This window comes from Microcaecilia unicolor, chromosome 7 (assembly GCF_901765095.1).
Source record: "Microcaecilia unicolor chromosome 7, aMicUni1.1, whole genome shotgun sequence".
NCBI lineage: Eukaryota > Metazoa > Chordata > Amphibia > Gymnophiona > Siphonopidae > Microcaecilia > Microcaecilia unicolor.
Genome location: NC_044037.1, coordinates 232,927,343 through 232,944,095, shown reverse-complemented (window position 1 = coordinate 232,944,095; position 16,753 = coordinate 232,927,343). Strand labels below are relative to the sequence as shown.

Below are 16,753 nucleotides of genomic sequence, written 5' to 3'. Positions count from 1 at the left end.
GACGTAACGATTTACATCCCATTTAAACAAGATTTAAAGGAAATTTCAATGACATCAACCAAAGTCTACAAATCATGCATTCATGGGCAGATGCATTTCAGCTGAAACTCAATGCAGAAAAAACCCAATGCCTAATACTCACCTCCCAACATAACAAGAACAAATTCACCACCATTAATACACCAAAACTGAATCTTTCAATTTTGGACACCCTAAAAATTCTTGGAGTTACCATTGATCAACACCTAACACTTGAAAACCACGCAAAAAACACAACCAAGAAGATGTTCCTCTCAATGTGGAAACTAAAAAGTGTAAGAACCTTTCTTCCCAAGGACCGTCTTCCGTAACCTGGTACAATCAATGGTACTCAGTCATCTAGACTACTGCAATGCACTCTACGCTGGCTGCAAAGAGCAAATAATCAAGAAACTTCAGACAGCCCAGAACACTGCAGCTAGACTCATATTCGGGAAAGCAAAATATGAAAGTGCTAAACCCCTAAGAGAAAAACGACACTGGCTCCCACTTAAAGAACGCATCGCGTTCAAAGTATGCACCCTAGCTCATAAAATCATTCACGGAGATGCCCCAGCCTACGTCAGACCTGATAGAATTACCACCCAGGAATTCTAAAAAATATCATCTAGCACATTCCTCAATCTCCACTTCCCCAACTGTAAAGGCCTAAAATACTAACGCGTGCGTCAACCTTTTCCTACTTAAGCACACAAATCTGGAACGCGCTGCCACGCAACTTAAAAACGATCTATGAACTAACTAACTTCCGCAAACTACTGAAGACCCATCTCTTTAACAAGGCATACCACAAAGATAAACAAATGCGAACTCCTCCACATATATCCAGAACTGTCTTATAATATTTGCTTGTTATACTAATACCATGCTTTTTCATTACCATGTTACCCAAAATCCTTCTGCAATACTAAATGCCTATTCTCTTATATATTTCCACTATTCATGATGTATTGTAAGCCACATTGAGCCTGCAAAGAGGTGGGGAAATGTGGGATACAAATGCAACAAATAAATAAATAATGATAAAGTATTCTTTGCTATACGGAAGTCATGTGTTTCACAGACTCTCTTGATCAAAACCTGCAGAACCAGTCAGAAGAATTAGTAATATTGCAATCTGGCCTGATCTGAAGGAACTTTTTATCAGACTGAATAATTCACCTCCTGCTAGTGCAGTTGTCAAACACCTTTTTAGCTGTGAAGAATTAATGATTCACAAGTGCACTCACATGAGTGACAGTAAAAATTGTATTTTACTAAAAGCAAAATGGATTGAATTGTAGAGCAATAAACTTCTTGACATAAAAACATGAACAATAGTTGCACTCATTTTAGTTGTGGTGCTTTCTTTTACTTAAAAAGTATTATATTAGGCAATAACCTTTTTACTTTCACTTAAGTACCTTTTTAAGTCTTCACCCTAGAAAAAAATTGGGATGCTTTGGAATGTTTAGAAGATTCTTTAACCCAGAAATTATCTCCAATAGTTAAAGTTACTCAATTAAATCAAGCTAAAATAGCAGACTTGGAAAAACAGTTGGAACAAACTAAAACTTTTGAACAAACAATTATACTTGAAACAAATCAAATTAAAGAGAGTCAAATAACTTTAATAAAAGAAAATGTATATTTACATAGGAAAATAGAAACTTTAGAAAATCTACAAAGGATGAAAACATTGAGATTTATAAATTTTCCTAAAGTTCCAGCAGTGGCTCCTTTAATAACATTTAAAAGATATCTTTCTGAAGTATTAAAAATTACTGAACAATTGTTTCCACCTGTAGCAAGGATTTATTATTTGGCTCCCTATGTTAAGAAACCAAGTGAGCGCATAATACCATCTATGGAAACCCTGATATTGCTAGACAAACTCAGAAAAGACGTCAGTCTTTTTTGAAACTTTGTGATCGTGTATTGTCACAGAGGGGAATTTTCTGGCTTAATTTTCCTTGTAAACGTGTTGTTAAATTTCAATCTATTAAATATGTTTTCTTTGAGAGTGATCAGTTAGCAAAATTCCTGGACTCCAGACAAGAACCAACCGTAAACTCTCTGGTGCTTCCTCCATTAGTATCTACTCCGTGATAGGATAAGTGGGAATATGTTCTATTCATTTTTTCCTATGTTAACCAATTTTTGAATAGTGCCTTGCCTATAATTGTGGACTTTAGCAGTAATTATCATTTAATAGATTTTCTTTATAAAATATTTTCTTGTATGGTATGGTAATACTCCTTTTCTGTACAAGTGTTTCTTGTAAAACTTCATTAAAATTACAAAAAAAATAAAATAAAATATACATTTATTTTTACTTTTACTTAAGTACTTTGACCTAGTTCTTTGACCAACACTGCTAACTTCTAATTCAGATGTGAATCAGTTTGCTAAACCTCTTACTATCACGACAGAAAATCCAAACCATGCAGTGACACCAGATTTGAAATTCTGGCACAGCTCATTAACAGTGCCATTCTATGCAGCAGTGCAAGAAGTTGCAAACACAGTCCCCAGGCAGGAGTCGACCCAAAAAATAGTGGCATCTATGTAAGATAGATTCTGAAAGGAACCACAATCTGTGGATGTTTACCATAGATGGGTAATGTAATGAGTGCTACAGAAGGAATAAGGCTCTGTTGGGGAAAAAAACTCCCAATGCCTCAAAAACATCCGTTTCCTCCTACATCCTCATCAATGAATCAGCCAATCTCATAGCTTAGTGATATAGTATTATGCTTTTACCATGTAGTGGACAGTGATTCTATGGGCAGGTATCACAGTCTCAAAGCAAACTGACTGGGGAGGCTACAGAGAAAGCTTTCACAGAAAAGAAGGATTGCAACTCCTTCCCCTGTCACTATCATAGATCCAGGACCCACAGCTGCAGGGTTCAGTATATACTCTAATATAAATCCATCCGCATACAAACCGAAACACATTTCGCATAAAAAAGGGAGGGAAAATGTTAACTTGAATATAAACATTGTTTACAGTGGTGGAAATAAGTATTTGATCCCTTGCTGATTTTGTAAGTTTGCCCACTGACAAAGACATGAGCAGCCCATAATTGAAGGGTAGGTTATTGGTAACAGTGAGAGATAGCACATCACAAATTAAATCCGGAAAATCACATTGTGGTAAGTATATGAATTTATTTGCATTCTGCAGAGGGAAATAAGTATTTAATCCCTCTGGCAAACAAGACCTAATACTTGGTGGCAAAACCCTTGTTGGCAAGCACAGCGGTCAGACGTCTTCTGTAGTTGATGATGAGGTTTGCACACATGTCAGGAGGAATTTTGGTCCACTCCTCTTTGCAGATCATCTCTAAATCATTAAGAGTTCTGGGCTGTCGCTTGGCAACTCGCAGCTTCAGCTCCCTCCATAAGTTTTCAATGGGATTAAGGTCTGGTGACTGGCTAGGCCACTCCATGACCCTAATGTGCTTCTTCCTGAGCCACTCCTTTGTTGCCTTGGCTGTATGTTTTGGGTCATTGTCGTGCTGGAAGACCCAGCCACGACCCATTTTTAAGGCCCTGGCGGAGGGAAGGAGGTTGTCACTCAGAATTGTACGGTACATGGCCCCATCCATTCTCCCATTGATGCGGTGAAGTAGTCCTGTGCCCTTAGCAGAGAAACACCCCCAAAACATAACATTTCCACCTCCATGCTTGACAGTGGGGACGGTGTTCTTTGGGTCATAGGCAGCATTTCTCTTCCTCCAAACACGGCGAGTTGAGTTCATGCCAAAGAGCTCAATTTTTGTCTCATCTGACCACAGCACCTTCTCCCAATCACTCTCGGCATCATCCAGGTGTTCACTGGCAAACTTCAGACGGGCCGTCACATGTGCCTTCCGGAGCAGGGGGACCTTGCGGGCACTGCAGGATTGCAATCCGTTATGTCGTAATGTGTTACCAATGGTTTTCGTGGTGACAGTGGTCCCAGCTGCCTTGAGATCATTGACAAGTTCCCCCCTTGTAGTTGTAGGCTGATTTCTAACCTTCCTCATGATCAAGGATACCCCACGAGGTGAGATTTTGCGTGGAGCCCCAGATCTTTGTCGATTGACAGTCATTTTGTACTTCTTCCATTTTCTTACTATGGCACCAACAGTTGTCTCCTTCTCGCCCAGCGTCTTACTGATGGTTTTGTAGCCCATTCCAGCCTTGTGCAGGTGTATGATCTTGTCCCTGACATCCTTAGACAGCTCCTTGCTCTTGGCCATTTTGTAGAGGTTAGAGTCTGACTGATTCACTGAGTCTGTGGACAGGTGTCTTTCATACAGGTGACCATTGCCGACAGCTGTCTGTCATGCAGGTAACGAGTTGATTTGGAGCATCTACCTGGTCTGTAGGGGCCAGATCTCTTACTGGTTGGTGGGGGATCAAATACTTATTTCCCTCTGCAGAATGCAAATAAATTCATATACTTTCCACAATGTGATTTTCCGGATTTAATTTGTGATGTGCTATCTCTCACTGTTACCAATAACCTACCCTTCAATTATGGGCTGCTCATGTCTTTGTCAGTGGGCAAACTTACAAAATCAGCAAGGGATCAAATACTTATTTCCACCACTGTATATTCAAGTACCGATAATCCTCTCTCTCCTCCACCCCCCAATGGCATCCAGCATTCCTGCTGTGGTATCCTGCTGCAACCAGCTCAGTCCAACTTGAAACGCTCAATCCTTCCTTGTAACAAGAACACCCCCTTTTGGACCTACTGTAGGCCCCTTTCCCAGGCAAGTTCCCGCCGCAATCTCACAAGACTGCCGTGGTTCGTGCAATCTCATGAGACTGCCACTGAAACTTGCAGCAGTCATTTTAACTACAGAGACTGCACGGACAGGAGTGTAGGAAGAATGCTTCTGCCCCAGCTCACCACTGGACCACCAGGGCTGTAAGGTAGGCCCAGGAGGGGGGTGTTCTCATTACAAGGAGGGACCGTTTCCAGTTGGGAGGGGGGCTGGGGGCAGAGCCAACCGCAGCAAGACACCTCGGGGAAGGGAGGGAACTGTAGTGCCAGCTATGGGTAGGATGGGGACTCAAAAATAAACCGAGACCCCATTTTTTTGGGCCCAAAAATCTAATTATATTACAGTATATATGGTAGTTGAGAATGAAGGCTCAGAGGGCTGAATTCCAGCCCATTTTCTGACTTAACTAGACACCGAAGAAAACAAAAAAGGTGAAACTTCCATGCTCAACAAGAAAAATGGAAGTAGATTTGGGTCATTTCCTAGTCCCAACTATGTTAGCCCATACATGGAGGAAAAGGATATCCAATCCCCCACTCCTTCACCTGAAATACACAATTTCATTCCAATTTTGCCAAAAGATACAATTTATAGTATTTTGCAACATTTTGGCCACACCTAAGTTTCAATTTGTGAATTCACTAAACTACCCTCAGACTAATCCTCAAGCACTTAACATGACAAAATTTTAAGACAATCAACACACTGAACAAACTAATGCTCATTTCTTTCATCCATATCTGTATTTTGGAAGCCTAACTAGTGTGACAACCAAGGCTAGAATTGCTTTTATTTTCTTTAGAAGCCACTTCCACGGACACTGACCAAACTGCTGGCACATTATATATAAAGTCCTAAGCATTTTTTAAAATAATACTCTTATTTAAATTAGTGAAGCATATTTGAATGATCTGTTTTTTTTTATACAATAAGCTCAGCAGAGATCAGCTCAGCAGCTACATACCTCTTACATGGATCTTTCTGAAGACAAAGTGAAATCAATTTTCTAAAGGATTTTCCATATTTCCTCATCATTTCTTTGTCCTCAACACCTGTTTCTAAAGTGGGAGGATCATTCTGCAATGTCAGCATTAATACCTAGAAAATTAAATGTGATAGAATATTAAAATGTAAGCAACTTTGCATTAGTGTAAATAAGCGTTCTTTGAGAACACGATACCAGTTCAGGATACCAGTTCTTACCTATGACTATCATCTGATCCAAGTCCAAAGTCAAAGTCAAATTATTTTTATTTTATAGTAAACTGAATTTATACAACCCAAAGATACACTGTCAAGAAATTTGCTAAGAGTATATCCATCTAAAGACATCAGTAACTCTCCCAGAAAAGTAACTGAGGTGGTTTGATGTAGATAGAGTCTTGTATTTCTGCAAGATAAGGAAGTATTGCTAAATGAGACCAGGAGGGTAGTGCAAAACGTTTTCTCCTCCTGAAAAATCTCCAAAAGCAGAGAAACAGTTAAGCTGCCTGAAAATAATTCAGCCACAGCAGGGCCTTCCACATTTCCTTCCAATGCTGAGGAAATAGGCAATAAGTAAAGTTTCTGAATAGGGGGAAGACTTGTTTCAGAATATTTGAAAACCTTAAAAAAAATTATTGAAGGATTCTCGAGGTGAGCTAAACTTCACTGAGGGAAAGTTAAGAGTCTCAAGTTCAAGGATCTTGCTGCATTTTCTAGGTTTTGAATTTTACAATAAACTAAATGAGCCCCTCATAGCAAATTAGTTTCCATCTCCTTTATCTGGGAGATTGAAGTCTCAACCCCCTTGAGTTGACTCTCTTGATGGGACAGACGAGACTGAAGAGTTTCAATCAATGAGGAATTAGATATTGAATTGGTTACAAAAGTTAAACAGACCTTATGCAAGTATTCTATCGCTATCCAAAGAGAGTCCTGTGTTATCTTCAGAGGTCTCACCAGTGGCTGCAGAAAAATAATGGGGTCGGACGGCTCCTCTCCACCTCAGCCGCAGCCATGCCAGATATAACTCTCTCCCAGGAGAATCTGATGAATCGTGTACATCACTCCTAAGAGCAATGAAGGGCTATGTGGGCTAAGCAAAAACTCGCTTCCCAAGCCGGGACTCCTCTCCACACCAGCAGCAGGTTTGCCTGAAGGTGCTGTAGAGGTTGTGTGTGCTGCGATATTTGCCTGCCGAAGAGCTGGAGTCACAGAAGGTAAGGAGGAATACCCGTGTTCTTTCCCTTGCGTTTCGGCATTCAGGAGACTGCGGATAACAATGAAGAAAAGCTCCATAGAACTGCAAAAACGATCTACTAGATCGCCATCTTGGACACACACACCCCCAGAACAGCTTAACATTTGAAAATATTCTAGATTATGTACATGAGTTCATGTCAGTAACACCACTTCAGTTCAGTACACAGCCCATTACTAGGAAATATCTATTCCTAGGAGAGGCTGGTAGGATCTTTGAAAATTGGTAAGCTGTCCTCAGAGAGCATCCATTACAGGTTAAGTAAATGCACTTTTTTTTTTTTGAAGACCAACACAATAGTCCCCGCAAGTGTTTCTCTAGCTACAGGTTGCCTTTAAACAAAGGGAAAATTGGAGGGTGGGGGGAGATGGGAGAGAGGAAATACCACCAAACAGGCAAAGCTACATCTTTTGATACAAGAACTCACACCGCCCCCCCCCCCCCCCAACATGAAAGCAACCTAGAAACAAGAAGAAGACGGCCCTAGACAGGATGAAGTAAACTCAAATTCTTAAGACAGGCTGACCAAGCCCAATAGTGTTGGGAGTCCCCATCCAAACAGTAATTGGATAAAAATGTGTAATCTGACATGCAGATCTCCATGAAGGTTGAATTTAAGTAGGCCAGGTATGCCACAAAGACTGATATTATGAGCCTGGACAGGTCCATCCTGAGTCAAGCCTACCTTTGCACCATTTATTTGACATCTGCCCTCCAATCAGATAGTGCACTTTTGGCAATGGCTTCTGTAATCCAGACAACATATGATATAAGAATGTAAGAATAGCCTTACTGGGTCAAACCAATGGTCCATCTAGGCCAGTATCCTGTTTCCAACAGTGGCCAATCCAAGTCACAAGTACCTGGCAGAGAACCAATTAGTAGCAACATGCCATGCTACCAATCCTGGGGCAAGCAGTGGCTTCTCCCATGTCCATCTCAATAACAGACTATGGACTTTTCTTCGAGGAACTTGTCCAAAACATTTTTAAACCAGATATACTAGCTGCTGTTACCACATCCTCCAGCAACATGTTCCAGAGCTTAACTATTCTCTGAGTGAAAAAATATTTCCTCCTATTTCTTTTAAAAGTATTTCCATGTAATTTCATTGGTGTCCCCTGGTCTCTGTACTTTTTAAAAGAGGGAAAAAAATTTTGATTCACTTTTACCCATTCTACACCACTAAGGATTCTGTAGACCTCAATCATATCCCCCCCTCAGCTGTCTCTTTACCAAGCTGAACAGCCCTAACCTCTTTTGCCTTTCCTCATATGAGAGAGTTCCATCTACTTTATCATGCTGGTCGCTGCTCTTTGAACCTTTTCTAATTCTGCTATATCTTTTTTGAGATACAACAACCAGAATTAAACGCAATACTCAATGTGAGGTAGCATATGTGCATCTTATTGGCAACGTGGCATATGGAAAAATGTTGGAAGGGTGACTGTCTCATAGAGGTAGAATCCACTACTACCTTAGTAACCTAGAATGTGTGCACACAACTGCACTATTTTTAATAAAACTATTACAAAATTAATCAAATTCATTTTAACTCACAACTACTTCCGCTTTAACAATGATATCTATCTACAAATAATGGGCACTGTGATGGGCACCAGGACAGCACCCCAATATACCAACCTTTTTATGGCTGAGCTGGAAGAGACATTTCTGAATACACACCAGACCAAACCTCTAAAATACTACCGGTACATCGATGACATTTTTATGATTTGGACGGAGGGTGAAGAAACTCTGAAACAATTTTATTCTGCCTTCAATACATACCATCATACAATCAGATTCAAAATTGACTACTCCCCAGAAAAAGTCAATTTTTTGGACACCACGGTCTCAATCAGTGATGGCTGTATACAAACATCTATATACAAGAAACCCACAGACAGATGCAGCTACCTCCACAACTCCAGCTTCCATCCTTCACATACAAAAAGATCTATCGTTTACAGCCAAGCCACAAGATACCACCGTATCTGCTCTGACCCAGGGGACAGAGACAGACACCTTAAAAGCCTGACTGCATCCTTCAAACAGAAAGGCTACAACCCCAAAATAATCTCCAAGAATATTGCCTCCTCCCTCAAAACACCCAGGGAGAATCTGCTACAGTACAAGGAGAAAAAAGCCACAGACAGAATCCCCCTGGTAGTGACATATAATCCAGAGCTGGAAAAACTGAGGAAAATCATAAGAGATCTACAACCTATACTCCAGGAGGATGAATTACTGAAAGAGATATTCCCATCCCCACCAGTACTGACCTTCCGACAGCCACCCAACTTAAAACACAAGCTAATCAGAAGTAAACTTCCATCACAGACTGAAAAGGAACAGAAGGGCACACTTCCCTGTAATTTATCCAGTTGCAAACTATGCCAAAACATTTCACAGGACCCCACAGTCATCCACAAAGGAAAGATATTCAACATAAAGGAATCTTTCACTTGCTCATCTTCCAATGTGGTATATATCATTCAGTGTAAAAAATGTAACGAAGGATGCTATTTTGGAGAAACAGGCCAGATGCTTAAGACAAGATTCAATTTACATAGACATCACATGAACAATACTGGTGCCAGTAGGGCTCCACCCCTGTTGGTCAGCATTTTACAGGACCAGGACACTGTACCAGTGACTTCACAGTGAGAATCCTGAAAGGTAACTTTAAAACCATACAAGAACGTAAGACCTTTGAAGTCAGAATGATTGAATATTTTAACACCCAACAGAAAGGACTTAACAAGGATCTGGGGTTCCTAGCCCATTATAAACCATAAAGCTGTATCTCTCTGTTGATCACCCTCCCCTCACCTATCCACACCAATCCTGTTAGAATATCAATGATATGCTTTGATGTCCCCATGCATACCTCCTACCCACCCCCATCCTCCCACCCTGTCAGACTGTCATAGTAATGCTTGAATGTTTTCACTTATATACACTGTCAGCTAGCACATTTGCTTATTTCCGATCTGACGAAGAAGAGCAACCTTCGAAAGCTAATCAAGAAATGTATTAAGTTATGTCCAATAAAAAAGGTATCATCTTATTTTCTTTTCCATGTTTTATTTTGTTTGATTTCTATTGATAACCTTAAAAGTGGACTAACACGGCTACCACATTCCTCTACTTAATAAAACCTGTATATGGTGGATAACTTACTAAATCCTGAAGCTCTCTGAATATGCATGCTCAAGTGAAAGTCACCAAAAGCAAAACCTTCCAGGTCAGATGCTTTAGCACACAGGAGTCTCAAAAGTAATTTTCATCGCCAGAGCCGGTGGTGGCAGGCGGGGCTGGTGGTTGGGAGGCGGGGCTAGTGCTGGGCAAGACTTCTACAGTCTGTGCCCTGAAGAGGACAGGTACAAATCAAGGTAGGGTATACACAAAAAGTAGCACATATGAGTTGATCTTGTTGGGCAGACTAGATGGACCGTGCAGGTCTTTTTCTGCCGTCATCTACTATGTTACTATGATCAGTCAGCATCACAGAATTCCAAATACACAATATAGCATGAAGGAAGGCTTCAACAAAAGTAAAATCCTTCATAAATTAAAACTAAAGGCTACACAGAGATAGAAACTAAGAACATAAGCGTTTCCATACTGGGACAGACCAAAGGTCCATCAAGCCCAGTATCCTGTTTCCAACAGCCACTAGTCTAGATCACAAGCATCTCACCTTTGATTTTTTTTTTTTAATTGTGATGGACTACTTTGTGCCAAAACACAGCAGTCTCGAGTCCTGTGTTATGATAGTATGATTATTAATAAATTGATGTGACTTTTACAATTTGGACCATTGTTGGACCTCACTCTTATTGCTATATACACCTGTGAGGCTTAAGCTTCTCCTCAGTGCTCTCTCAAAACAGAGTCTTTTGGACTTCACACAGGGAATTTGCCTTCTTATTCACAGGAAGCAACTCCCACAATCTCCTCTGTGCCTTTCTAAGTATGTCAAATTAGCACGTCATGATTCTACGGTGGCAAGATCTATACAAAAAGTTGCTAATCTTGTGAAAAAGGTAGACTTTATAACAAAGTTTGGAAACTGTCAAGAAGGACTCTTCTAAACAGGTTAAGCAAGTACAATCAGAGGTTAAACAGCTTAAAGAAACTATGGTTGTTGTACTAAAGGATAAGACTTTGATCCACCGTAAGAATGAACAGACTGAGAATTTCAATTGGAGACCATCTTTGTGTGCTGAATTTCCCTAAGGTTTTTGGGCATATCCCCTCTTGACATTTTAAAGAGATATTTGGTTGAGAAGTTACCTACAGAAGCTATTTCTCCTTTTAATAAACTGGATGATGTCTAGCATGTGGGCACTAGGCTGCTCTTCCTCAAACAGAAATGAGTAGTCTCACCTATATCCCTGAGGGATCTAAGGAAAGACCAGTTGACACCATCTGATCAGAGTTGTCTTCAGATCCATAGTTGTACTGCCAATATTGCTCCAATGCCAATATAGAAAGATCTAACTGTATGGGTTAACCCCTGCCTATACAGCTACAATACAGAGCCTGGCTTGTCAACCTCCTGCAAGTTATATTTCAGACAGTGCCTCAAAGCAATGTGAACTTTAGCAAGAACTGTTTGTGGCCACTTAACTGATGCAAGACCCCGACAATACTGCATCAGGAACTTCCCAGCTGTTTAGTATAAAGCTGTCTGGTTTTGTAAATCAATCAGCTTTGTATATATAATTTATTCCCTTATCTATAATCTATAGCCTGTGTCCTTTTGGCTTTTTCAGGGCCAAGTTAACAGACAGGTTTGCTTGGCCTAAAATAATAGGCCATAAACTTTAAAACCTAAAGTTGTTTGTTTCAAACAGACCATGAATTAACACAGAGACATTTTCAGTGAAGGGCAAGTATGAGTGATAAGTATTTGAGGGAAGGAGGTTACAAATGGCAAATGATAAATATTTGAGAAAAATACCAAAGAAATAGAATTATGTGAAGGTGACCTTAGAGGTCAGAGTTGAAAAATATCAGATAAGAGAGAAAATATAAGGTATTAAGTGACTGGACAAAATTAGGCTTCAGTAATCTGACAAGCACATTTTGTGGTAGTCAGGTTTTGTTAAGCTTCCAGAGGAAACAGAGAGAGAGATTTTATTTTCTAAACTCAAGTGCTGTAGATCCGTGGGACCCCTGGATCTCACCCCCGCCCCAAAGCAAGGCCTCAGAGCTGCCGTAGGGTTAAAGTGATATTCCGCCCTTACGATCAGAGCACTGTTCTCTGATCATAGGGGCGGAATACAAGCACAGCTCATTTAAAATGAGCTCTGCGCTACTGCATCACTCGGGTGCGATTTGCCCGATGATCACAAGGGCACAGGTAAATGTGGACGCTAGTGGCCTCTAGTGCCTGCATTTACCTTTGACCACAAGGCCACATATTAGGCAGAAACTTAAGATTGCCTGCGGAGAAGTACACTATGACGACTTAGTTTAAGGTGGATCCGCCACTAGGGCCTGAAGCTCACTGACCCTGCGAGCTGAAGTAACAGCCACCAAAAACAAGACTTTCCAGGTCAAGTACTTTAAATGACAGGAATCATGAAGCTCAAAAGGAGCTTTCATCAGCTGGGTCAGGATGACACTGAAGTACCATAACATAGGCAGCGACTTGACAGGAGACTCTGCCAAAAGCAAACCTCTCATGAAGTGAACAACTAGATGCTGTCCTGAGATGGGCTTACCCTCTACATGATACACACTAATTGTGTAAAGGTGAATCCTTACAGAGACCAGACTCAGAGGTGTAGAAGGTATTTCAAACAGGGTCTGTTTAGGGCAAGAAAGGAGATCTAGGGCTTTGCACTCACATGAGATGACAAACCTTTTCCATTTGAAAGTGTTAACACCTCTTATTTATTTATTTTTTATTCCTGATATACCATTGCAAAGCCTGCCCCTAGGCATACCCAGTGGTGTGCTAATTTTTAACAGGCTCTCTCCCCGGTCCACCTCTGTGCCCCTCCCCCCCCCCAATAGCAGAGCTGGCTATACCCGGGGAGAGAGCCTGGGGAGGGGGGGCAATGCATTTCTCTCTCTGGGGGAGAAAAAAAATTAAATGCTCCCAACTTCCAATCTAATTCATGTTTAAATGTGGGATAAAATGCCATAAATAAGTAAATAAATAGATAGAAACTCTGAATGTTGAGCACCTGATTCCCATAACATGATGTCTGTTTTAGAAGCCCTTTACCAGGAGAAAAAAAATCTCTGCACCTATAGCAGGGTTAGGTGTCCCAATAACCAGCCCCTCCAAATGACACACTGATTACGATTTGTAACAAATTACTACTCTACCTATGAAAAGTTTTCCCTTATTATACTTCCTGTGTACATCCCTATGCACAAGCTGGTGGCATTTTAAAAAAATTTTACTTTTTTTTTTTTTTTTAAACAGTATCCTCCCCACCCTACCCCACCTACGTATTACAGACCTCCTCCCCGCTCTCCTCAGCCAAAGGGTCCGACTCCCAGTGCATACCTTAAGGCAGCGTCCCTGGTGGTCTAGTGGATTCTTCGGGGCAGGAAAGATCCCCAGTCTTTCCTGCCTGCTGCCAGTGCTGACCCTCCTCCTGCCGCATCTTCTTTAAAATGGCTGCCTAGACTTACAAGGGCAGCCTCGCAAGACTTTAGCGAAAGTCTCACGAGGTCACCCCTGGAAGTCTTGGCAGCCATTTTTAAAGAGCGATGAGCCTATATTTGTAGCTTTTGTTATGCCATAAATTACTACTGGCATGGAAATTGTTCTCAGCAGTGGATAGGGTGAAGCCAGGGCCAGGGAGAGATGCAAGTACAACCCTAGGCACAATCAGGCATCATCAACTCTACAGACTCACAGTTTTAAAATTAAGGGAGCTAGCTACAAAGCAAACAGTAGGCATGAAGAAAAAAAAAAAAAAAAAAAGGGAAAGCTATTTAGAAAACCAGAAAGTTTGAGAGATGTGTAATTTTACAAGCAGCTAAATAAGTGTGCTAGACCTAAGAAAGAGGAAGAAGTAAAGTTGACATTTTATTACGCAGATTTCTCAAATGCATATGAATCCCACACTTCAAGCAGTGATTGTGTCTACAGATACTTGGCATCACTAAAAATCAAAAGGGTGAAACCAGCTTTAAATGAGGCCTAGATGTATTGTAGAAAAGATGCACTCCAATAAGGATCAATATGGCCACTACTACAGAACATTTCAGCTCGGGCAAGTTAGAACATTATATAAAGAGCACAACCAGCACTATGTATGGATCCAAATTACTTTTAAACTGCACATTCTATCAAATAGAGCTTACCTTCATAGGTGGGTATTTATGGTATGGAGCAGCTCCTGTTGCTAATTCAATGGCAGTAATTCCAAAACTCCAAATATCAGCTTTGAAGTCATAGCCTCTTACCTGAAAGATTAAAAAAAACCCACAAATGTAGGTTGCAGATATCATAAGTCCCTATGAAATCTGACTGCAACCGCATTTTAAAAATATGCTGCATCCTTAGGGCCCCTTTTACAAAGGTATTTTTACCGTGCACTAACCGTGTAGATGCTCATATGAACATTATGGGCATCTACATGGTTAGTGTGTGCTAAAAATGCTAGCACACCTTTGTAAGAGACCCCCTAAGTGCATCTATTTTAATAGAGAAAAACAGCTCTCATTACAAAAATTTACAAAATATTTCTACAAATATTTATCTTTGCCTTAATTTCAAATTTCATTAATCAAAAAAATTCCCATTTTACCAAATATTTCCAGACACACAGATAATAAACATACCACCACAATATGAACATATCAATCCCCCCTAGAAAAAATTACAGTTCAAAAAGAGTATTTCCCAATCGTCAATTTTTCTCCAACTGAATATTGCTTAGTTCACTGACAAACCAGTCTGAAAAGGAATGGTAAACTTTAAGTCTGCTGCTCTCATTTTTACATTTTTACAGTTTTATTGTATTATGATTATGTAGGTTTTATTCTCTGGTCTGTCTAGAATATAAATGTGTAAATAAAATATGCAGAACTTTCAGATATAAAATTGTAAAACTGAAGCCCCTAGTTACCAGTCCTCCTATAGTAATTAAATCCATATCAAATGAACACCTCAATAGCTTCAGTTACCCAAACGTAGGACACCTGCCACTAAACATCTTCAAAAGAAGATATCACATACCCACATGCACATCTGCTACAAAAAAGGAAATAAAGTTAGCCCCAAACATATAAACAATATTAAAACACTAACCACATCCTAGAGAACAATTATAATCCATGTAGCTATTTCTGTGATGTTTTAAAAGTGTATCAGCCTACTTGGTCCTTGATGTCCGAAAAAATCTAAGCAGTTGTGTTTGCCTTCAGTGAAAGCATACCATGTTGAAACCAGATTGCGTGCTTTTTCTGCTGCTGGCCCTGGTTTATAGGACATCCTTCCAGGTTATATGAGATTGCGCGATAATGTGCAGCAGTTTAAGCGCTTGTTGAAAACTCATTTCTTTGTTAAAACTTATTCAGAAGAATGATTAGTAAGAGAACATATGTGTCCCAGTGATTTAGCTCCGAGTAAAGCCAAGATAGTTTCTGACACTAGTATTTAATGTTGTATGTTGTCATATTGAATGTTTGATTTGTTACCTACTTTGGTTGAAAGTGTGATATAAATGTGAAAAAATAAAGGTAAAATTATGTATCATACCTGATAATTTTCTTTCCATTAATCATAGCTGATCAATCCATAGACTGGTGGGTTGTGTCCATCTACCAGCAGGTGGAGATAGAGAGCAAACTTTTGCCTCCCTATATGTGGTCATGTGCTGCCGGAAACTCCTCAGTATGTCGATATCAAAGCTCCATCCGCAGGACTCAGCACTTAGAGAATTACACCCACGAAGGGACACTCTGCCCAGCTCACCACCGCCGAAACGGGGGAGGGGAATTAACCCAGCTCATCCCCACACAAGTGGGGGAGGGGAATCCGTCCAGCTCATCCCCGTGGAGCGGGGGAGGGACACCACACCCACCGATGCGGGGGGATCTGGCTTATCCTGCAACCGCAACCGCGGGAGGAGCTGACTGACCCTAACACCGCCGAAGCGGGAGGGGTACAAAGCTGCCCTACAGCCGCACGAAGCGGGAGGGAGTGCCGGCAGAATTTATGTCTCAATCCAGCCCCGTAAAACGGAGGGGAGAGGAATGCAGCAGCTCACTGTAACACAAACTCGTCTCAACTCTTGAAGAATCCAAGTGAAAAAACTTGAACACGAAGTCTTTCTGAAGTAACTGAAGACTAAACTTGAACCTGAAATGCAACCAGAATAAAAACAGTACAGATATCTGGGAGGGGCTATGGATTGATCAGCTATGATTAATGGAAAGAAAATTATCAGGTATGATACATAATTTTACCTTCCATATCATCAAGCTGATCAATCCATAGACTGGTGGGATGTACCGAAGCAGTACTCACCCAGGGCGGGACATTGAAATCCCTGACCGCAACACTGAAGCTCCAAACCGGGCCTCCGCCCGAGCTGCCACAGTCAAGCGGTAATGCTTGGAGAATGTATGAGCCGAAGCCCAAGTTGCCGCCTTGCATATCTCTTCCAAGGAGACGGACCCGGCCTCTGCCATCGAGGCCGCCTGAGCTCTAGTGGAGTGAGCCTTCA

At 40.9% G+C, this 16,753-nt stretch overlaps 1 protein-coding gene across 1 annotated transcript in view; it reads right to left on the bottom strand.

Annotated features, from left to right (window-relative positions):
• The window catches only part of STK39 (serine/threonine kinase 39), a 479,134-nt gene that overhangs the window by 188,785 nt on the left and 273,596 nt on the right, over positions 1 to 16,753 (bottom strand). Inside the window, exons 7-8 of the mRNA XM_030209520.1 lie at positions 14,385 to 14,486; positions 5,766 to 5,899 (exon numbers count right to left, since the gene is read on the bottom strand). Of these exons, the coding sequence (XP_030065380.1) occupies positions 5,766 to 5,899; positions 14,385 to 14,486 (236 nt within the window). The remainder of the gene's footprint in view (positions 1 to 5,765; positions 5,900 to 14,384; positions 14,487 to 16,753) is intronic.